The sequence below is a fragment of the Tympanuchus pallidicinctus genome, unplaced genomic scaffold (genome assembly GCF_026119805.1).
Source record: "Tympanuchus pallidicinctus isolate F22 unplaced genomic scaffold, pur_lepc_1.0 scaffold18, whole genome shotgun sequence".
Lineage (NCBI taxonomy): Eukaryota > Metazoa > Chordata > Aves > Galliformes > Phasianidae > Tympanuchus > Tympanuchus pallidicinctus.
This window is the reverse complement of record NW_026294699.1, coordinates 390,039-413,352: the sequence shown is the minus strand read 5'-3', so window position 1 is coordinate 413,352 and position 23,314 is coordinate 390,039. Positions and strand designations below refer to the sequence as shown.

The 23,314-nt window shown below is 41.1% G+C and overlaps 2 protein-coding genes across 6 annotated transcripts in view; one reads left to right on the top strand and one right to left on the bottom strand.

The window, feature by feature from the left end:
* Positions 1-11,885, bottom strand: part of IQCK (IQ motif containing K) — a 53,269-nt gene extending 41,384 nt beyond the window's left edge. Inside the window, exons 1-4 of one of the 2 annotated variants that reach the window (XM_052679837.1) lie at positions 11,733-11,885; positions 10,273-10,328; positions 8,397-8,535; positions 5,472-5,569 (exon numbers count right to left, since the gene is read on the bottom strand). In XM_052679837.1, coding sequence (XP_052535797.1) covers positions 5,472-5,569; positions 8,397-8,535; positions 10,273-10,328; positions 11,733-11,781 — 342 coding nt within the window. In that variant the 5' untranslated portion in view covers positions 11,782-11,885. Of the gene's footprint in view, positions 1-5,471; positions 5,570-8,396; positions 8,536-10,272; positions 10,329-11,375; positions 11,546-11,732 lie in introns of those variants that run through there. The other variant, XM_052679839.1, reaches the window with a different exon arrangement.
* Positions 11,773-22,055, top strand: KNOP1 (lysine rich nucleolar protein 1). 4 transcript variants are annotated; one of them, XM_052679806.1, is made up of 5 exons: positions 11,773-11,890; positions 13,129-14,512; positions 18,137-18,205; positions 18,708-18,785; positions 21,132-21,528. In XM_052679806.1, the coding sequence occupies exons 2-5, from the start codon at positions 13,130-13,132 to the stop codon at positions 21,441-21,443; spliced, it is 1,842 nt and encodes a 613-aa protein (XP_052535766.1). In that variant the 5' UTR covers positions 11,773-11,890; position 13,129; the 3' UTR covers positions 21,444-21,528. The 4 variants fall into 4 exon arrangements, with proteins under 4 accessions (XP_052535766.1, XP_052535769.1, XP_052535765.1 ...); XM_052679805.1 differs by lacking the exon at positions 11,773-11,890 and adding an exon at positions 12,131-12,265; XM_052679809.1 differs by lacking the exons at positions 11,773-11,890; positions 21,132-21,528 and adding an exon at positions 12,125-12,265 and having other exon boundaries at positions 18,678-18,762.
* Positions 22,056-23,314: the final 1,259 nt, after the last annotated feature.

Sequence of the window (23,314 nt, the reverse complement as noted above, 5' to 3'; positions counted from 1 at the left end):
ATTAAATAAAATATATGGGATGTTACTCTGTCTCCTTAAATACTGCTATTGCCAACAGTCAGTGGCTCAGCCAAAATCTTCAACCTTTTGTGAAATGCTAAAATGTCAAGTTATAATGTCAAGCCAAGTCAAAAAATGAGTGAGAAAATTTTACATATGTAATCTTGATACTCACTGTAGTATAGCTGAAAGAAATGTCTCTGAAGGGTAATCTCCTTTAGTGGCAACCTCAATGCAAAGAAATTAACAGAACTCTTACATGAAAATATGTTGTAAGTCTACTTGCCATTTGTTCAAAGCTCTATCATCATACTTAAATTACTTCATTATTTCCAAGGATTTGAAAGGACATTGATGGAACATTGTTTCCTCTTGCATAGAGGAAACTTGCAGGTGTTGTGCATACGTACACACGACAGCGCGCTGCATGGCTGCTCACACAAAATTTCCTGTTGGGTAGTCCAGATGCAGCATTTAACTGCAGACTCAATTGAACAGGACCTGTTCAACTGGACTGCACTACATACTACAAAATACCTTTTGAGATCAAAATACCAAGCAAGAATTTTGATCAGTATAGAATTAAAGCCTGTCTTTTCCTGGAGGTTTCCTCTTTGCATTCCATCCTTGCAAATAAAGTGTACAAATGACTACAGGTGCTTATTCTTCTTTTCATACACCAGGTGTGGTTCCATAGCATGGAAAATATAATCTAGACTGCTGGTCAGAATTAACTGATCTGTTCAGGATCCCTCTTACACAAGATGTGTAACAGACATATACAGCCAGAGAGTGAAGGATAAAAGATATTTAGCCACTGCTGAAGAGAGACAATCAGTACTTTATTAAACTAGCAGCCATTTGGAAGAAAGAAAGCCTATTCCCACGCAGAAGGTAACACCACGTCAGATGGGAGTATAAACTGAAATCATTACTCTAGGAAAACAATTCTTACTGGTCAAACATGTTAGTGAAAACCATTAGATGTCATGAAAAAGGTTGGAGCCTTGAACTGCAAGAAATGATGGAAATACTGCCACTTGCTAAGAAATCAGAATAACTATGCAATTAGAGATCAATGCATAAAAACGATAAAAAAAAAAAAAAAAAAAAAGGGCATGTGAAGAGCAAGGCACACAAGAAGTGCTGCCATTCTCTCAAGGTTTGAGATTTAGCGTGCAACATAGAATCACTTTGTATCACAGCCACACCTGAAGTGGATGAGGAAAGTTCTTTAAGATCCTGACTGCATCCAGTGAAGGATGCAGGGCGGTCACATAACTAGGGGATGACGACAGTGAAGTTCACAGGTAGACAGCACAGCATCCCTAGACAACACCCCAGAAAGCACCTACTTTTCTAAGTAAATCTTACCATAGGTAGACATACAGATAGTCTTCCACAGAAAAGAAAGAAAACTGCCTTAAAGGTAAGTGGGAGAACAGAATGAGGAGATTACAGAACTCCTTTCAGTCCTGAACTCCACATCCCTTTTCAGGCTTCAAACAAAAGTTCTGGGGTTCATGGAGAGCTCCACTACAATGCTTGGCTGCGTAGAACATGTATGTCTCTCCAAGGAATTTTCTCACTTATCAGTACGAATGCCAAACACCTATGTTTTGAGATACCAACACCCTTTACTAGGGAGATTTCTGCAGCTTATTTTACATGATGACTTTCACTTGAACAGAATCTGAAAACACTGCTTGATTGTCCTGATGTAGATATTCCCAAGCCCAGTACAAAACTGGATCCATTATTCAATGAATTGTTTCTGAAGCCAAATTCTATGCTTTGTCAAGAAAATGAAATTTAATCTAGCATTAGTAATTTAATCTGTTTTAAGTTCCTTTGCAATGGGAAGAAAAACGATCAGAATAATGTTGTCAAAGCAGTTATCAGTGAATCAAATTCATCTTAGCCTATCCTTGTCAGATTCAGTGAGCTTATCAGAGAGTGATTCAGTCTAAATCCTTTCTTTTTTTTTTTTTTCTTTTTTTTTTTCTTTTTCCTGCCAGGAAACAGCTCACTCTGCTAGTCAATTAAATCTTGAGTTGCACAGCAGTCAACATTTACAGAAGGGAAAGAATGACATAAATTGACCTGTCTTTGACACATTCCTCCTATGCCACGAGAATCAAGATAAACACAGGAAATATCTGCACAATGCACATTGTTAACCTGTAGAAATCTTTATTAACTATTTATGATCAGAATGCATGTTCCTATCTTCAGTGTGCTTGGTAATAATAATGCAAAAATATTGGTGATGGGGAGATTCCAGAGACATCAGATGATCTTCTTCCATTTGCTTTCCCTCATTTAACATACTTTAAAATATAATATATTCCACATAGTCTGTCACAGCAATTTCTTTCTGCAATTGCCAACAAGAGAGAAAAACCATAGCTATGAAAATAAAAATGTTCAAACCTTGTTCAGTCTTTATTTTGAAAAATGAATGCATTACTCAAGTTTCATGAAATAAAAGATTTAATAAAATATCTTTCCCCAGAGACTTTTGAAAGCAGACATGATAAAGCGCAGGACAAATGACAATAGAAAAAAAAAATCAGCAAGGGAATGCACTGGACAATCTAATAGGTCTCTTTTAAATCTCTCATTTAAAAATGAAGCTCCTGCAGACTGCTCCCAGTTCATTTGAAGCCTGCAGATATATCTGGCAGCTGGCAGCTTTACTAGGGTTTTGCTTTTAGATTTCTCATGTGTACTCACTATATAATGAAAAGAAGCCTATTACAAATCAAATGTTTAAGTTGTTCCATCACTTTGCAAGTAAGACCTTGCAGACTGCTTTCTTACATAGATGACTACTTTCCTTTTCCGCACTTCCCTTCTGATTCTGTAATTCTTCCCTTCCAGACAGGTGTCTTTTCTGATCTCTACCTTGACTTCCTCTGTTGTTCCCATGACCCAAACTCCCTTATCCCATTTTCTTCAATCCCTTTAACACGTGAAGACCTTTAGTGCTCTCATCAACAATCCACTCTTTGCTCCCCCACCACCATTCCCTCTCTCTTTCCCCAGGCTCACACAGCAGTGCCTGCCATCATTTCAACTACTCCCCTCTTTTTTGCACTGCTTCTTCCATTTATCTTCCTCTGGTTTATTCTATTGGAGCTGCCCTTTGTAAAGGGGCTTTAATGACTCATGTCTAGCCAGAATTCAAATCCCATATTTTGCTCTCATCCTTTACAATTTCAGTTACCTTAATCACAATTAATCATGTTGCTCTCTTTTTCTCTCATGAATTCCATGAATCTTTTTACTCTTTGTTCTCTTCCTATTTTTGAAGCTATTTCCACTGTGTTTATCACAGGAATCTTTCTCCCTGCTCTCAGCTTCCTCTGAGCTTTCTAAGGGTTGTTTTTTTATCCTAAAAATCAGTACCAGCCACTGCAACAACCACTTTAATATAAGATGTGGCATAGTTTTTTCCTTCGAATTCATACAGAACAACATATTTCTTACAAAACAACAGTACAATTAGAAATTATGCATTTAAGTCAGAAAAGGAAACAGAATGTCCAAGTACAAGCACCTGGTTAGTAACGGAAAAGAACACAAATATTCGTTTATATGGCAAGGATTGAGAGCTGTTGTTTTACTCGCTATTGTTCAAAAAAAGAAGGAAACGATGCCACAGTGGAAAATGATCATCTGGCATAAACTTGCTTTCCTAAATTTCCTTCCTCAATATCAGGACTTCTGCATATAACCACAAAAACCACTCTGCTAATTTTTATGATGTTTCTAGATATTAGAAAATAATTGCTTAAACTTGGCATTTGACTTTTTTGAAGTTTTCTATAAAGCGACGCGCAGAAGCATACAAAAATCTATTCTGAGGACAATCAATATATATACCACAGAACCTCTGCAAAATATCTCAGATTGAAAAAGGACAAAGTAATCTCAGATTTGTGCTAAGTTTAAAGCTAAAGTATTTCTAAGAATACTTCTGTATAAAGCACTGCTCTACTGCCTTCAAATATATGTAATACTTATTTAGGACTGTATTTTAAGGCAGCTTCAAAACATGCTTTTTTTGTTAGACAATATCTACTCCTCCAAACAAAATCTGAATCAATATAAATTTCATTAAAGTGTGATGAATAATATACATGTTCAATTTGTTCTTGGCCAGATAACATAAAATTGATGGCAGGAATAATGTATAGAGATGTCAAGCCACAATGACACGTCCACTGACCACTTTCTTATTTCACATGTATTAATCACAAATTATAAATGCCCACAAATGTACCTATAAAACCAATCATCTCACAGACAGACACAAATCTTTTAAAGACAAAGCAAAAAATGGAAATAACTCACTGTTATTAAAAGTACAGATCTGGATATGAAATACAAGTTTGAAGTGTCCAGTCAAGCATGGTAAGTGAATTTTTGGTAAGTGAATTAAGGAATTTTAGGCTGTGCTAAGCACATCTGGCAAACACTACATATGTAATTTTTACAATTTGTTCCATGATGTCTGTTATCACATATACACATACCTATAACAGGAAGTCAGTGTCAGTAGTTGGAGTGCAGGTATGCCAAGATCTCAGATAATTAACCCACTAGTATCTCAAAATCATCCTCACTTAGCTTTCATTTTAATTTAGAATTAAATAAAGAAGAGGTAAGTATTAGCATGAAAACTGTTGATGACAGGCAAAAAGTGGGGAAGAAATTAAAAAAATACTTCTACAGCTGGAGAAAATAGAAGAAATGATGCAAACCCAACAACCCTGAGTTCCTAATCTATTGCTGGGGGTCAGGGAGTTAGGCTGATACGGTGAGCTTTCTTTTGCACTGGTTCTAATGTATTCTTAAATATCCCCCATGTACAAAGTGGACTGCCTCTATAGGTACATTCACACACAGGCAGAAGAAATACATAAACATACATAGAAGACAAATATTTTTAAAAGTACATTTTTCAAAAGCTCATCAATGCTAAATACCCTGCTTTCCACTTAAATGGAATTAATTTATACAGAACTTTTAAAATCTAAAATAGAAATTATACCTATCTTAGGATGTCAGACCAAAAAAAAATAACCGAGTAATAAAATGAACTGTATTAAGTAAACATCAAGTTTTTTATGTCTCTGAAATGAGTGATGCACAGTAATCTAAAAGAAAGTGCGTTTCTTGGAAATACAACACAGCTTTGGCTAGATGCAACTGAATATTTAAGGAGAATTGGGTGTGAATAGACATTGGCATAATGATGAAGTGTGTGTGGTATACAATCTATTCTGGATTACCAGACAAAAAACCACTCCCAGCAAACTAGCTCCAAAACAACTCACAATATATTATTTCATAGTATTGTCATCGGTTTTCATGTAAACAAGCACAACATAAAGAAACACAACCTGTGAAATAAAAGGCCGTAACTCCTTGACAGTGATCTGAACTGCAAACTAAGAACTAACCTCAAAGCACTTTTCCTTCTTTGCTTCATGCAGAAGTTCAGTCATTCCGGGTAAGAGTACTGGAAATATGTAGTACTCTAAATATGCTTGAGGAGAACCTGCACAAAACAGTACAGCTTTCACTTGTAGATAAGCACTTACATTTCACAAAGAGTAGATAACATAAATGAAGTAGAAGTCGTTTAATCAATATGACTGCAGCTTGAACCACACACAGATTCTCTAAGCTTTGATACAGCCATAGGTCTGTCTTCCATTTCTTCATACAAGATTACATAAACATAAATTTCAAACCAAAGGTGCATCAACACTGCACACTGCAGTGTGCCTCAAAGATGTCAGACTAGAGTAAAACTCAAACACCAGAAGCACTTTAGCATGAGGAAATGAGGAGCAACGTGGACTGATTTACCCTGACAGGAAGAACAGCAAATATGACTGCACTGCACTCAGGGCTTTTACAGCCAGACCTCTTTTGATATCTGCACTCATGCTCTTAACAATCTGTTGTAATAGTGTTGGTTATAAAATTGACTTTCTAGGCAGAGGGGAAAAAAGGTTGTATTTCAGTGATTTCTCTCCTAACTACTTCCTACTCACCAGATCCTTCTGAATCTGAACATTAAACCATACACCTTGAAAGGGCTGTCTGGATTGGCATCTCTCTTGTTTATGTTTCCACTGACAGTACATTGAGCTCTACTTGCCCTATTTCCTGTGTGCTCATGCTCTGAATTCTATGCAAAAGAAGGCAGCTACGGTCATTGTTACAAAAACTAAAAACAAAAAACAAATCAACAAACACCACCACAAAAAACAACCCATTGTCTTTGTTCTACATAAGCTGAATGGCTGTACATTTCCCAAGATGTTCACGCTATCTTCGTCTCAGCTACATCCTCATCTCCTCCAACAGGATCTTTCACCACCAACTTATAAACTGGTTAAGGTGAAGGAGCCTTCTGCCTCCTTTAATGAGGACACCATACCATACATGCAGGAACTCACGCTCACTGGGCTCCTTGTGGGAACAAGGAGCATGACCCCATATGTAGCTGCAAGAGCCCTACTCTTGGAATGGTAAACAAACCAGAAGCTGTCAAAATCTCTGAGAAGCAGGGATGACTTACTGACTGAAGTGCTGCCCTCAATTTAAAGCCAGACTACCTGCCATGCAGTATGTATTCTAGTTTTAGTGTGTTTGATAAGGATGAAGTCACAGATACTTCCTCTTCTAGCAACACACAGCTGAAACACTAAAAACATACCATTATTTGTAAATTGGTAGAAATGTTATAGAAACTGATAAAAACAAAATAACAAAACTCGAGAGTAATTTCCACTCTGATTTGTAATCACTTGAGTAAAACAATATTTTGAAAGCAGTTTTAATCATCTGCCTAGTCTGCAGATCCTAATTTTGCATTATTAATTTAGAAGCAGAAATACTTTTCCCTCTCTGATCTAACTGGTCAAATAATTCAGAAGATAGTAGAATACTATAATGGCTAGACACTACTAACAATTCCTAATGCATATATATTCAAGCTCCCTTCACCTGACGAAGAGGCCAAGCTGGCTCCTGCACACAGACCAAAGTAAGTTCCACTTCAGAAAAGGTGATGTAACTGTTAGCACTTCAGCTGTTAGGTGCTTTTTTTTTCAATGCTTTTGAACTGTTAGCACTTTGACTAACCTCTTCCCCTTCTGTGACCAGGTGACCTGCCTGGTTGATGAGGGAAAAGCCGTCGTTGTTGTCTACTTGGACTTCAGCAAAGCCATCTCCCACAGTACTCTCCTGCAGAAGGTACAGCCCGTGGTCTGGCAGGTATGATCTCTGCTGGGTAAAAAAACTAGCAGGAGGACTCGGCCCAGAGTGCTGGTGGATGGAGTTACATCCAGCTGGCAATGGGTCACGAGCAGTGCTCCCAGGGGTTGGTATTCAGGCCTCTCCTGTTTAATATCATTATTGATGATCTGGATGACGGCATTGAGTGTGTCCTCATTAAGTTTGCAGATGACACCAGTCTGGGGGAAGTGTTGATCTGCCTGAGAGTAGGAAGGCCTTACAGAGGGATCTAGACAGGCTGCATCAATGGGCTAAGGCCAAGCGTATGAAAACCAAGAAGACCAAGCACAGTGTTCTGAAAAACAGTCACAACAACCCTATGGAATATGTGGGGCACAGTGGCTGGAAATCTGTGCAGCAGAAAAGGATCTGAGGATGCTGGTCAACAGCCAGCTGAACATGAGACAGCAGTGTGCCCACGTGACTGACGTTAGCAGCATCCTGACTTGTATCAGACACCGTGTTGCCAGCAGGACTGGGATCATCCCTCCTACTCAGCAGTGGTAATGCAGCACCTCAAGTGCTGTGTTCAGTTCTGAACCCCTCACTACAAGAAAGACAACAAGGCTCTGGAGTATGTCCAAAGAAGGGCAGTGGAGCTGTGAGGGGTCTGGAGCACACTGGGATTGTTCAGCTGGGAGCAGAGAAATTTCAGGGCTGACCTTATTGCTCTCTACAACTCCCTGAAAGGAGGTTGTGGTGAGGTGCAAGTTCCCCCCAGTACCAGTGATAAGACAAGAGGGAATGGCCTCAAGTTTCACTGGAGGAGGTTCAGGTTCAATATTAGGAAACATTTCTTCTCTAAAAGACTGGCCAGGCACTGGCACAGGCTGCCTGGGGAGGTGGTGGAGTACCATCCCTGGAGGGGTTCAAGAACTGTGGAGATGTGGTACTCAGAGACACAGTTTAGTGGGCAATATTGGTGGTAGCTGGATGGTGGGATTTGATGGTCTTAGACGTCTTTTCCAATTTTAATGATATTGTGATTCTGTAATGAACTGCAGCCAGTGACAAACTCCTGCCAAACTAGAGAAAAATATTCACAGGAGGATACAAGGTAATATAGCCCTACTTACACGTTTTTGGATCAGGTGCTTCTGGAAGGGGGGCTGCCTCAGGTGTGGGAAGCAACTGTTGGACAACTGCATCAGCTGCAGGGGATGAGTAAAACTGTTCTGTACAGAATGGCTGCAACATTCCTGCTTCCCAACTCATCTGTTTAAGATAAACGGAACCCACATAAATATCCCAATCAAACTGAAAGAAATGTAGAAACCAATTCAGCAGGTACACTGCTGTAAGGTCAGTCAGTTAAAAAAAAAAAACAAAAAAAACAAAGAAATTCTAATTTTCTAAAACAAATATTAAATTAGTTCCATATTTTCTGCACACTTCAAAAACAAACAATTTCACTTTAAATTTTTTACAGTTTCCACTGAATGAAAACATTCAAAGCTTGGAGAAGGCATGTGATTGTTTTTAAAAGAAGGTGGCAAGATATCATAATTTAAAAAATATTTTAGTCATTCTAAAAAAATAATAATTTTTTGAAAATTAAAATTGGGAATGTTTTCTGACTAAGTATTCTTCCACTCAGAAGCTTATATATTCTGTCTTGCTCAGAAGTTCTAAAGGAAACAAAGCACAAGTAAATAAGTTCAAAACAAGTGTAAATGGCAATCTTAAGTTTCTTCATACAGGAACAATTACAGTTACCACAAAAAAAAAAAAGCAGTCCACAATTTTACTTATGTATTTAGAAGTACAAGAATTGTTACAGTGAGCCAGGAGAGTACCTTTAGCAGATTGTGAACTACATCTCTTACAGAAATCCAAATACCTCCCATTACATATGCAAGAATGCACTTCACCATATTTGGTATGAAAACATGCTGTGAAAAAGATGTCATCTCAACAGTTTCCCTTTGAAATTCAGCTGGATTTACGAGTTGCTGAAGAGCAAGCAGTGGAGCCAGGCCACCACGCATACAATATACAATATTGCAAGTCAGTGACGCAATATCATATGCAATGACTGCAGTGATGTTTGCAAGATACATAAAATGATACTTCAGGAAATTATAAAAAGTACACATCAACATAAAAAGGTACACTATTACATTCTGGCATTAAATGCTCAGATATGTCAATATATAATGCCTAAACTCATGAATGTCCTAAGCAGAGTACACAATTCAATTTCAACAATGTCCTGTAATGAAGCTAGTTTTACTTAAGGAAACATGATATACTATGTAAAGGCCTAAACTTACTATATGTCAAACAATTTGAACCAGAAGGCCTTGAAGAAAGTAACCTAAATACAGCGTAATAAGAAGACGCCTATTTTAAATGAAAGTTAACTCTGTAATTATTAAAATAATTAGTTTTGCTGCTTGTAGAACTGCTGGGGAAAAAGAGTTAAAAGGGTTTGTTCTTGTGTACTGCTTCTGTCTGCCAAACTAGTTTTCCTAGACTGAATTTACCTGGTCAAAAGTAGACTCTGGGCAGCTGTGATTGGGTTTAATTCCTCTGACTTCGATGGTCACATCTATGTGACCTACCACAAACGTGAAACTGAGGCATAACTCCTTGGCAGTGCTTGCTCCCTCTGTTTTACACATCAATGCTGGGTCTGCTTGCACCAGCAGCAGCAGGAGATCCCTGCACACTTCTGCCTCCCCCCTGCAAAGCTGACAGCTGAAGACAAAAGGCAGCAGGCTGTGCACACAAAACACAGCTGCCATCTAATTTTAGGACAGCACTCCCCAAGTTGCTTTCGACAAAAGCCATGATTTGGAATATTGCATTTCTTGATTCACAGAAGTTGGTTACAAAATGTAGTTCTGTTTACACTTTATGAATGACCCTACTCTGCGGATACCTAATTTTCCTATTCTGTTATTTAAAACACGATACCTTATGAAGATTTGGTACTTGAACTATACTTACAGATTTCTGCGCTGATTCAGGGATGTCTGGAAATGGATGCTGTTCTGCTTCGTACTCTTAGAGTAAAAAAAAAGTACAACAATTACATGAAAGATTTTAAAACCACTTTTATTCTAACCAAGCATTACCTTCTGAAAGGCTGTACTCCAGTTTGAAAAAATAAAGTCAGTATAGAACGACTATTAGTTTAATACAGAACCTGATGTGCTAAGAAAAGGCAACATTTTGAAGTCTCTTGTTCTGATTTTAAGTCAAGTACAAGGTTTTCAGCTATAAAACAACTCCTCGTTGGAAAAAATATTTTTGACCAAAAAATAATAATCTAAAATATTATAATGCAGATGCTCACACGTTATCAACCATTGGTTTCACCAGTATACAGCATGGCTTTTCAACTTCCCCTGTGTTTCCCTGGGGGCATTCAAGCCCCCAGGACAATGCTAAGACCTATCTTCTCCACTTCCAAAAACACCAGTGCAGGAGCAGTACACAACCCACTGAAATTAGAGCAAATCAAGGGAAGAAAAATAACCAAGAACGGCAATGAATCTGATAGGGACACCAAACCCTCCTGGGTCAGGCAACACAAAGGGCCCTGAGAGACAGAGCACTCAAGGTCAGTGATCCTAAGTTATGGGACCCAGAATCAAAGAATCATAGCATGGCCTGAGTTGAAAAAGAGCACAGTGCTCATCCAGTTCCAACCCCCTGCTGTGTGCAGGTCACCAACCAGCAGACCAGGCTGCACAGAGCCACATCCAGCCTGGCCTCGAATGCCTGCAGGGATGGGGCATCCACAGCCTCCTTGGGCAACCTGTGCCAGTGCCTCACCACCCTCTGGGGGAAAAACTTCCTCCTCACATCCAACCTAAACCTCCCCTGTCTCAGTTTAAAACCACGATGTACCACATCACTCCTCTGCTACGGGCTGCACTGCATCACTGCTCTGTTATGGGCTGTGCCACACCGCTCATCTGCTACGGATGCACCGCATCGCCCCATGCGTGCGCTGCAGTGCCTCAGCCGTCACACTGCACCAAACAACTTCTTTCCACATTAGAAATTGCCCTTTGCATGTGAATATATATATGAATATATAATACCTGACGGCATTACAGAGCAGTACATCAAAAGCACCGCGGTGTGGGACACAGCTCCCCGAGCGGCCGCGGTCACCGCACAGCAGGAGAACGAGCGCGGTCGCCGCCATCCCTCAGAGCCCAGCGCCGCACCGAGCTCACAAGGCCCCGCCCACCGCCATGACGGACGCAGCCCCGGGGCGCCCGCGGCGCCTCACCTCCCCACAGCCCAGCCGCGGCCGCCGCCCCGCGCTTCCGCCCCGCGGCAGCACGGCAGAATCACACCGACGGCCGAAAGCGACGTTCGTAGCCCCGCCCTGCGGCACGGGGCCGTGGGAAGGCCGCTCAGCCCCGCGGCGCCAGGGCGCCGGGCGGGCCCACCTGCGCACGGCTGTTCCCACAGGCCCGGCCGCGACCCGCCCGCCGCCATATCGCGCTGCGTCGCCACGGCAACCGGGGATCGGGGCGGGGCGGGGCGGTGGTCGCGGAGCCATTCTGCTTCCGGGGCGGTGCGCTGTGCTGCACGTGGGCCGCGGCAGGTAAGGGGCGGCCGCGGTTGTGTGTGGGTATGTGGGCACGGCTGTGTTCGTGCCGTCCATGAGGGAAACGGAGAGTTGGGGCTGAATCCCGCTCCTGCTCGTCCCACCCGGCGCGGGGCCTCATCTGTACCTTCGGGAGGAGGCGAGGTTTCCGGTGGTCCCGCGGAGGCTCGGGGCGGGGGGCAGCGCCTTTCGTTCTGCGGGGCCTTGCTGGAGGGCCTTCTGTGCATTCGCTGTCGGTTAAAAGACGAGAACCGAAGCGGATGCGAGGGTTTCCTTAGCGAAAGGGTGCCCCGCGGCCGCTGCTGTCTCCTCCTCATAGGCAGCGGACCCAGAGGGGCAGCGGGCCGTTCCGCACCGGGACTGATGAGCCTTGTAAGGATCCTGGGGTGTTACGTGGAAGATGAAGGGATACAAAGCCGGGGTGCCTAAGTGTGGCCTCTTACTTATGTGGAAATCTGCCTAAACTGTACTGTATGTACATTACATCCAGAGTCCAGAGGAAGGCTGCTGAGATGATCAGAGGGCTGGAGCACCTCTCCTGAAGAATGGTTGAGGGGCTTGTTTAGCTTGGAGAAGGGAAGGCTCCAGGGAGACCTCATTGTGGCCTTCCAGTACTTGAAGGAAGCGTATAAACGGGAGGAGTTACATGGCGGGATGGTGATGGGACAAGGGGAAGTGGTTTTAAACAGACAGGGGAGGTTTAGGTTGGATATGAGGAGGAAGTTTTTCCCCCAGAGGGTGGTGAGGCACTGGCACAGGTTGCCCGAGGAGGCTGTGGATGCCCCATCCCTGCAGGCATTCAAGGCCAGGCTGGATGTGGCTCTGGGCAGCCTGGTCTGCTGGTTGGCTACCTGCACGCAGCAGGGGGTTGGAACTGGATGAGCACTGTGCTCCTTTGCAATCCAGGCCATTCTGTGATTCTGTACATGTCTTGCTAGGAAGGAGTTTTGGAGGATAGGTGTTTTTGTGACAGTAAGAGCTCTGAAGCTGCTAGAAAGGAAGAATAAGGCAACTTATTCACTGCTCCAGTGACTGCACTTCAGTGCAGTGTATGCTTCTAGTTCTTCCATCTCTGAAAATCCATGGTCTCTGGTGCTGTTTTCCCCAGTTTTGCAGTCAGAGATGTGAACAGGTTTCAGAGGAAGGGAACACCAGATAGGCCAGAATTTGCAATACTGTCTTGAAGCTGCACAGTAAAAAATTTTTTATTATTATTATTATTTTTTTTTTTTTAGGATGACAGTCAATAAAAAGCGGAAACATGTTCATGAGGAAACTGTACAGAAAAAGAAAAAAGTGAGAAGCAGTGGTAGCCAGACTGTCATTAAAACTGAGAAAAGAATTCAGGCTGCCGCTGAAGCGGAGGATGATGACTGGTTTGAGACAAAAATAAAGGTAAAGAAGAAGGAAAGTGTGAAAGAAGATGAATGTTCAGACCAATTGAATCTGAAGAAGAAGAAAAACAAAAAGAGGAAGGTTCGCTTTGAATTACCGAAAGAAATATGTTCAGAAGACTTTTTGTATGTAGAAGGCCATCAGGATTTAGAACAAGAAGCATCAGAGGTAAAATGTTCTAAAGTGTTCAAAAAGAAGAGAAAAAAAGACCGATGTCGTGCCTCTTTATCAGTGAAAAGTAAACAAAATAGTGATGTGGAGCTTTCAAATCATTATTCAGCTCATATGCAGGAAAATAAATTTGCTTTAGCAAAAAGCAGGAGAAGTAACACTTTGAATTTGAAACTGGATAGTGAACAAAATAAGAAAAAAAAGAAGGAAGACACCTTTTCTTTAGCATTAGGAGATATCCAGGACAGTGAATATAAACAGTCTCAAAAAGATTGCAAAGAAACAAATGTGCACGCTTCAGAAAGATCTATTACTGGTGAAAGTCATGGAACAGATACTATCCATAACAATGGGAAGGGTATGAGAAGAAAGAAGAGGAAGAAAAAGAAATCTGGCTCCTTTTTGCCACTAGCAGGTAATCAAAACATTTCTGCAGTTTGTTATAGTTCCATTGCATTAAGCAGCTTTGGAGAAAGGCACAGAAAAGAGAAGAGAAAAGAAATTAGATTGACAGATAAAGAGGAAAAGGATGCTACTGAGAACCCAGAAAGTATCAGAGAGATGAAGAAGAAGAAAAAAAAAGATGTTTCCTCCTTAAAGTGTAAAGATAATCAGTGCTACAGTCAGAGAGTTCTTGATGAGCATCTTCCTACATTGCAAGAAGTTGAGCCTGAGGAGGAAGAGCTGTCTGGGAGAAAAACCTTGAAGAAAAACAAGAATAATAATGAAGCAACCAATAAGAAAAAGAAAACGAAGATAAAAAAAGATAAGGAAACAACTTTTTCAAAAGTTTCTTTAAGCAATGACTGTGCACCTAAAAGCCAAAAAATAACACCCCTAGAAAGCAACAAAAAGAACAAAGAGAGGAAAGTGAAGCCAGCTGAATGTGTCACAGGGGACACTGCAGGTGATAGGGTGTTATGCAATTCTAGTCATATGCTGTCTGACAAGAAGAGGAAAAAAGTACCAGAGGACTCTGCAGAAGAGTCAAGATCAAATGCAAGTATCAAAAAGAAAAGGACCAAAACAGAAGATGGGGGAGATAAGATCTTGGTGAGTTGTTAATAAGGTGCCCTCCTGCTTTAGAGCTGAAGGCCTCTTAGGCCATCCATACCCTGTTTTATAGCCTCCTCTGCCTGTTCAGACCATTGGGTTGTGCTTACTTAAGTCAGTAAGGGGACTCCTCAGGGTTTTAAGAAACAGACACAGGCTCAGAGCATCCATTGATTTTTAGCATGTCATGTTTGTGAAATGCAGGAAAGTATGTTTTTTTAATGCCTGATGCCGTAGTCATTTAGTGTTTCAACTGTGAAAATATAAAATGCCTAAAGTACCTGACAGCAAGTATGAGAGCAGAAAGAATGCTAGTGTGCACAGTTACCTATGTTCTTCTTTTTCACTTGCTTCTGTCATAACTATGATACAAAACAGCATTTTAATGTTATGTCATTTAATCAGTTCAGGTAGGTAACATTCTGACTCTTACAATTTATTTTTTCCCCAAGGAAAACTGCTTGTAGTGAACTGTGTAGTGCTAGAAAACGGGAGATTTTTTAGCCAATCAATGCATAAATTGTGATAGAAAATCAGGGAACAACCCAGTCAAAAACTGGAAGTCAAATTCCTAATGTGAGGTGGGTGGAAAGGTATGTAAAACGAAAAACAAATAGATTCAAGGGCTGTGCAACTTTTAACTCGAGGTAAATGGAACTGCTAAAGGAAATCTCATTCAAGAGTCAGAGTACTGCTATTTCTGTGGTAAGGCAAGCGTGGAGAACCTGATGGAATAGCAGGGGAAACAGATCTGCTTGGTGTATGTAAAAGAGAAAATATTTGAAATATGGGGATTTCTTCAAAGCTTTTGAAGAATAAGACTATTGCAGTGTTTTTTCCTTTTGACCTTTCAAAGGGTAAAGTCTCTTTGGGACTGTTGGACGTTATTTGGAGTACTGCAGCTGCTCATGTGTAAATGGAGGCGAGATGAGCCTTATGATGATAAGTAAACTTGTATACCAGAGGTAACCGAACATGGAGAACACAGCAAGGCCTCTGTGATCTACTAAGGAGAACGGGGGTAGGGTGAGGCACATTTTGGTTCTCTTCCCTGTATCCAGCTCTGTACAGCAGTAAAAAGGCGTTTCAGAGAAGCTCTCAAGAATTAGAACTCTGGGTAATTGGGACATCTAGTTACTGCTAGGCTCAAAGACTGCTGGAATAAATGGCCTATCGTGTCGGCCTTGCATTTAATTGTGTCTCAGTCTTTAACCATTTTCTGGGCTGTACTGCATCACGTGCTGCATCATGCCTTGAAGCATCCTCTGTTAGATTTCTGCAGCAAAGAGAGTAGTGATTGTTGTGGAATCATACCTGCTTAATATCAAAGATTTCTGTTTTCCCATTGGATGCTGTTACAGCCAACTAAAGCAAGGGGAAGGCTGAGATGATCCAGAGGGAGAAAGAGGATGGTTATTAGTGAATGTGTCTGTTGATACGAAACATGCACAACTAACTCCAGCATTGCTGTATGCTGACATAGAGGCATTTCTGGGGAAAGTCAGCGTGAGTTGATTATGCTCCCAGTGAAATCGTGTGCTGCTGGCATTTCTCAGGCCACTGTATGCTGACCCTCTGTCTTTGTGATGCAGGCTGTTTTCAGTTCCTTTGTTAAAATACAAAAATAGAGCAGGCAGTTCCTGAAAGTATTTTGCCAATAAATATTCCTTGTTGTTGTTCCCTCCTTTGGAAGATGTCCATCAGAGTACCAGCAGCTTGCACAAGCACTTTGGGCTGCAAGTCTACGTATGTGGGGGAGGGGAACGTGCCAGTGATGAGCATCCCCAGCTCAGCCCTCTGCCACGTGGATGAATGCCTGCACTGGTGTTTCTGGGAGCAGGCTGGGATCTTATGTTCGGTTTTTCTCTTGACATTAGGAGGAGATAGCTCTGAAAGTGAACAAATTCTCTGCATAGTGGTAGGCGTTGTGCTTAGGTGGTCGTTCTTGCTTGCAGGGACATCACCACCATGCATATGGGATTTTCTTCCTTGTGAGAAAGCACTCAGCTGCAGAGCGAAAGTGCTACACAGTGCCTTGTGTGTCGTAACATGAAGGAGTCCAGGGAGAGTCAGATGACAGAGCAGATGCACATCCAGTGTCAGAGGACTTGGTGTACCTCTTTGAAGCCATCTCTGTGTGTGGATGTGCTCCCCTTCCTGCAGTGTGGGGGAGATGAGCACACCCTTGGATGGGTTTGTTATTGCCTTTCAGTGACCTTCAGCAGCTCCAAAACATGCTGCAGATTGGCCCATGTGAAGGTGCACTGCTTTTCCTTGCCTGTCTGCCTCTGACCAGGTAAAAGAGAACCCAGCACAGCTGTTTGCAAAGTCCTGTCACAGCAGCTTTCCTGCTTGTTTTGAGAGATCTGAGTAGACAGTGCCAGGCCATCAAGAAGTAAGGTTTTTTTGTTTTTGTTTTTTTTCTTTTTTCATGAGCTCCTCTTACTGCAGACAGCGTTCTCATTTTTGATAGTCAGTGTAGTTGTGTGTGAAAGCAGCGCACAAAAGCTAGCTTAGGAAAATTAGGTAAATCATTCATGGCTTTAGATAATACTGTAAACCTTCAAAAAAGGTTTTCAAAAAAGAAACAGCAGCTTCTGCTCGCAGAAGTATGTTACAGATCTTTTGCTTGTCTTAATGTTCTGTGGCTATTTCATGCTTGGATTACTGTGTTAGCTGTATCAATAGATCTTCCCTCTGGCCATATTTTGCAGGTTGGTCTAAAGCTCATGGCTTGGATTTACCACTATCCTGGACTTAAAACTTAACCCTATTACAGTGGGTGCCCCAAAAATCTTAGCGCAAATTTGGGAAAGAAAGAGTGGGAGCAGGCAGTGCTGAAGGGCTGCACTTTGAGGAAGAATTAACAGTCAGGGGCTGCTTGTGGCTCCTGCCAGCCTGCCTGTCCCTTCCTGCTCTGTCACTGTGAGTTCTCTGTTCCTCACTCCCAAATGTGGGACTAACGTGCCGATGCTGCCATTGCAGGGGCAGCTTATGTACGTGTCACGCCTCTCCTCTTTCCAGGCTGGAAGCTTTTTGGGGACTGTCATTGCTTCTGCATTAGTACAAGAGCAGGCAGAAAGCAGATGCCTCTTGAGTGTTTTTTGTTTGGCTGGTTTTTGTTTTGGTGCTGGTAGTGGGGTCAGCATGCTTCAGGCCTGCCCCGTGCGTTCACATTGGCCATTATGTTACCACTGGTTTAACTTTTTATTTTTAACTGTACTATTTTTATTTCAATTACAAATTTCAACTTCTGCAATAGCTTTTGATTTGAAGTGCTCCTGCCTGCAAATATTACTGTATGTATGTGCCTCTGATACTGGCAGGTCCATTTTAATGTGTGAATCAAAAAGTCCCTTATCTTTATTGCTAAATATATATATAATATATATATTAAAAATGTCACTTTAAATGTATGTTTTGTAAGTTTTTTTTGGAATGGATGGAGAAAATCCCTCCAAAGAAAGGTACAGGTTTAGCTGGAATTTCCAGCTTTAATCTGACTGTTTCTTCTGATCCCCAGTAATACTGCTCATTGCTTAGTGATTTCTCTGCTTACTCATGTGTAAATTAATTAAGAAGAATGGCTTATAATATTCATACGAGTTTTTCCCTGTTTTACAGGAAGATGTGGATGATGTGACTGTTGTGCAGGAAAAAAAAGGAAACTGTGATGAAATTAATATAGACAAGGTATGCTTTCTCAGTTAAACAGAATTTGAAGCAAGAAAGCTTTTAGGGTGTAGTAGGATTTGTAATGAAAAGAATGCCTTCTGCTGGTCTGTGCCAGTATTTTCTAAAGTAGACCTTTGCTTAAGATTTGCTTTTGTACTCATGGGTTAGGTAAAAAATATATAGCTCCACTTAATGTCAGAACCTTCTAAGTAGCTTATTCAGTTAAATACAGGCTCCTTTGCCTCTCATTGCTGCTGGCAGTTTCAGCACAGCTGTTACCTGCAGTTAGAAGGTTAAACATATCTGGCACTACAGAATGTTCATTGAAAATAGCACAAGAAAATGCAGAGCTCTTAAGTGGAGTGTGTAAGAAGATCACGTGCAACTTTCTTAATTATCCTTGCAAAATACTGAGGACAAATAATCGTCTTAATCTTCCCTCATCTGCTTACTGTGAATTAAATTAAGTGTTGTTTAACACAGAGGACAGTGGCTTGTGTTGCTTTTCTCTGTATGCTAGGCGAGGCGGCAGGCTCTGCAAGAAGAGATTGATAGAGAATCTGGAAAAACTAACATTTTCAGTCCCAAAGAGAACATGGTACGTATGAATTCAGACTTTGATCTGATGGAAATACTATGTCCCAGAACCACTTCCTGGGGAAAAAAAAAAAGCACTGAAAACAGCATTTTTTTCTGTTTGTGGTTCATGAATGTGGCTTGGCACAAGCGCTCTCCTGATTGTAAATTTAAAGTCATGCTTTGGAACGAATTGCAATACCAAGAGAATCTGGGAGCTGACCAGTGAATTCTTAACATCATTTGGAATTGCTTAGAGGTCTGACTCCCATCATGAGTGCTGAAAAGCACTATTTTCTCTAGTTCTTCTGGAGATTTTGATACAAAGAATTGCTACAAAGCCATTTGCTACTTACTGTGAAATTTAAGTGATCCTAGGCCATGGTCATAAGGTACCATTGAATTTTATCTGAATTGCTATATGGAAGAATTTGCAGACATTCATACATGGAGATGCACATGAAAATGTGAGAGGGATGGTAACTGACAGTACAGTCCTGCAGTACCTACAGCCAATAGCCTCCTAATTTCTACATCATTTTTCCACCTCTTTGAAAGACTGTTCTTTATTTTTTGTTTTTCCATCCTACTTAGCCTGCCTGCTGGCAGATTTACCTCTCAGATTACTATTGCAGCAGTGTTCAGCAGGAATAATAAGATTCAGAAGGAGAGAAAGCTTTGCTAAAAATGTGGAATTCTTTAGTTGTTTGCAGAAGTGTTGCTCAGGATTACAAAGGCCATAAATGCCTTTCTGGGACCTCAACAAATCCCAGAAACAAGTCATGTAAGTTTTATGGAGTAGGAGCAAGACTGCATTGCGTTCTGAACTGCAGCTATCTGATAGTCTGTGAGGGGAAAATGACTTCTTTGGCAGGGGATCCCAGCTCTGTGGAGTTCGTCTGTCATTGTTTATTAATACATAAAAGAATAAAAGCTGTGAAAACTAATTGAGGGGCTTCGAAAGGAGAGAGCTAGAAATACTGCAGCAGAAGCTATGTCCAGTGCTTGCCAGCAGTTCACTTAAAAAAAAAAAAAAAAAAAAAAAAAAAAAAAAAGGTTTGACAAGCCATGATTATTTCTGCATCTGTGCAGATATCCATCTCCTGTTCCAAAGGGAAGACTTTATGTATGTCTGCATTTGTGTCACGGAGCAGGGCTTATACAGCAGCTTAGCCTTGTTTTTATGGATAACTTTCTTTTAGTATCAGTATTCTGGCCTGTGATACTGGCAGATACTCCAGCTCTGTGTTTTTATAACTTAGAACACCTGCTACAGCTTGCCTTCATATTGCATAGCATGCTGTGTGTCATGTTGGCTGTCTGGTGAAGAACCGACTGTTTCATGTAAGCTACAACTGTTTGGTTGGAAGGGTTTCAGGCTCACATAAACATACTGCTAAATGCGCATTTTTTTCCTGGGATGAAGCCAGATCAGTTTAATCACGTTTAATTAATGATCAAACATTCTTCCATTTAATATCACCCTAATTATAAAGAAAAAAATGGGAGTAGTCAGAAATGAGCAACAGTAGGAGCTATGTGGTCAGGAGTCAAAAAGATCCTGATGTAACGAAGTATGTTCAGAGCTAAGCCAGAAGTTCATAAACTTCTTAAATCGCACCCTCTGTCTTGGGTTATTTGCAAACACAAATGGTTGAATTTTGATTCTACTTGGATGTTATCTACAGTCTCAGAAAGGAAACAATATCAAAAACAAAACTGAAGGAGTAATTTGTTCAGAGAATACAGTGAAAGGCAAAGTTGTGGGGTGTCAAACTGCAAGGGAGGGGAGGTTCTAAGGGCATTACATTTAGTCCTGTTGGTTAATGTATGCCTTAAAATTTCTGCACCCTTGCAATGAAGTTGGTAAGTAGTGGGATGAGAATGCCCTTGTTATATAAAGCACATGAGCCAGATGGAATACCGTCTCTAACATTAATACAACAAAATACTTGGGAAACAAAAGCTACCTAATCAAGGGCAGTAGAAAAATTGAAAACACAAATTGCTGTACGAGGCAACAGAGTGAGAGAAAGGTTGAGTCTTAGAATTGTCTTAGAGTAAGAGAAATATCTGTGCAGGGTCTGGTGCTCTGAGCAGAAGGCAGGAAAGTCAAGATTTGTAAAGACAGGTGAAAAGAAGAATCTGAAAGTGCATTAAATGCTGTCTCCAGGTTAAGTGAATTCCTATGCTAATAAAGCTGCACTAGCATTGGGTTATGGCAGTCTAATTACACACTGCAAGAGGTGCTGCATGTGAATGACTGCGTGCAGCAGCCTGCTCTGTCAGGTGGTGGTGGCTGGTACACAGCTGGAAGTTGTCAGTCGTGGTGGTATTTTAGTGTTTGTCTCATGTGTGTGTTTCACAGGATACAAAGATTGGCCAGTGGAGTACAGCTGCTTTTCAAAGTTCTGAGCGAGGGATGAAATTTCTTCGACTGATGGGTGGTTTCAAAAAGGGCTCTGCACCTATGGAAGATCTCTCTGTGACTACGAACAAACAGAACATGGCTTTGAGCAGGGAAGGGGAGGAGAAGTTACAGCAGGCTCTGAAGATGGAATTTGACAAAGCAATGGACTTGAAGCAACACAAAAGAATTGGTCTTGGATTTCAACCTGCTGCCAACAGGAAAGTGTACATAGACAAATATGCATCTAGATCTATAAAATTTGCAGATTAAAACTGAAGTAATGGAATGAAAATGGGGAAATTTATTTTTGCTTTCCACTTATTTTTACTTGAAATAAAATATGAAGTGTTCAGTACATTGTACTTATGAGGCATTTTTAATACAAGTTTTCAGCTTCTAGCTTACATGGAGTTGTGTCCTCACTTGGACACAAAAGGAGCTAAGAACAGTAGGATCTCAAACCTTTCCAGCGTTTTCCACAGACAAAAGAAAATTTCCCTTAGAGATTGAAGGTATGTGGACAGTGCCTGCAAGAAAGTAAAAATTGGTAATTTTTAAAAAAATAGATTTGATAAGCTTTTTTTAGCTGCATCTTTGCGATTCAAAAGGATTTTAATATTCTGTAAAATCTTCATGTTTTTACACTCAGTGAGCAGTACAAAGTGATGGTGTTGTACTTGGAAGAAATACTACTGGGTTGCCTACAAATTTCATGAGGGGAGACTTAACCATGGAAGTGGTTTCTTGACTATTGGCATCCTCACTATAATAAAAATACTCCCGAACGTCCTGTTTCAACATGCTCTAGCAGTGAGTCTCAAGAAGCAGCCGTTACCTGTAAATAAACACTTTGTGAGCAGGTTTCCTAAATTATAAAATCAAGGCGGTTGTAATATGCATTTATGGGTTTATTGTAAATGAATGAAATTTTTAATCTTCAGACTTTCATGCAACCTGCACTTTCACTTTCTGAACACAAACTATTAAGAGCGTATTGTTTACGTTGAGTTCAGAATTGAAAGTTCCAGAGCACTGTTTTGTGGGAGGTTACAAAAAGATAATGAAGAAATGTCCCATATTCCATCACTGCGTGCTGTTTGTTGTGGGATGTGGTGTTCTGTAAGTTTTCAGGTCATCCTGGTTTTTGAGCGTGACAAGACGACCATCTCTTATGTCTGGGACTGCTGTAGCAATGGTGGCCTACTTGCAGGGAACCCACCATGCTCAACACAAGTTACTGTCTCTACTTACATCTCATTCTTCTTCTGTTTTACCTGTCCTTTCTGATAAGATGGTGCGAACTAATCTGCTAAATTTTTTGTTCTTTTAAGGCAGCCTTTCTTTGCACAGTAGCCTTTTCTATCAGACTGCTGTGCCTGAAAGCAACTGACTCCTGGCAGAAAATATGCAGAACGGTGTGTTTCAGTGCATTTTGGGCAATGCCTATGGGGAAATGAAAAATCGTGCAGAGACTCCAGCAAAAGCCATACCTGGGGAAGGAGGTACTGAACCACTTCCTACAGGGCCTGGACTTGGCTTTGAGAGAACTGTTGCATTTAAGGACTGGCTTCAGCACCTTTCTGGGCTGCAGCTGTGGCTTGGCTTCAAGTACCACAGATTCAGAGTCAGAAAACATTCTTATGAAGACAGATGCTGAATTCAGGCCTTCAACTACTTGGCAAAAAATGCATTGAAATAATGGAATAGGTGGGAAATTGTTAACTGATGGCTTCCTTTAAGAAGGGAAGGACAGAACAGCATGTACAGATCTCTGCTGCAGAGCCATTACTGGGTATGTAGTGACTGGCCTTGCATTGCCACTGCTGAAGAGGCTGAAGGGGATAATAGTTCTACACTTGCCTTTGGATGTGGATGTTTACCCCCTCTAGCCATATATGATGTACAACACTTGCTGAACTGTAGCTCTGTGCATGGCTTGACACCTTGCCCTTGCTAATGTTGTCACAGTTGGAAAAAGAAGACATCCAGGACAAACTAACTTCATAAAGCAGTCAAATTTGCTCTAGCTTGTGTACTTACTGCATACAGAAGCCGCACGGGTCTTTAGTAAGTGGGATGCTTAAACTAAGAATAATTTTTCTCTAACATGGAAGTAAGCCAAAAGCAGGTTATTAGAGTGG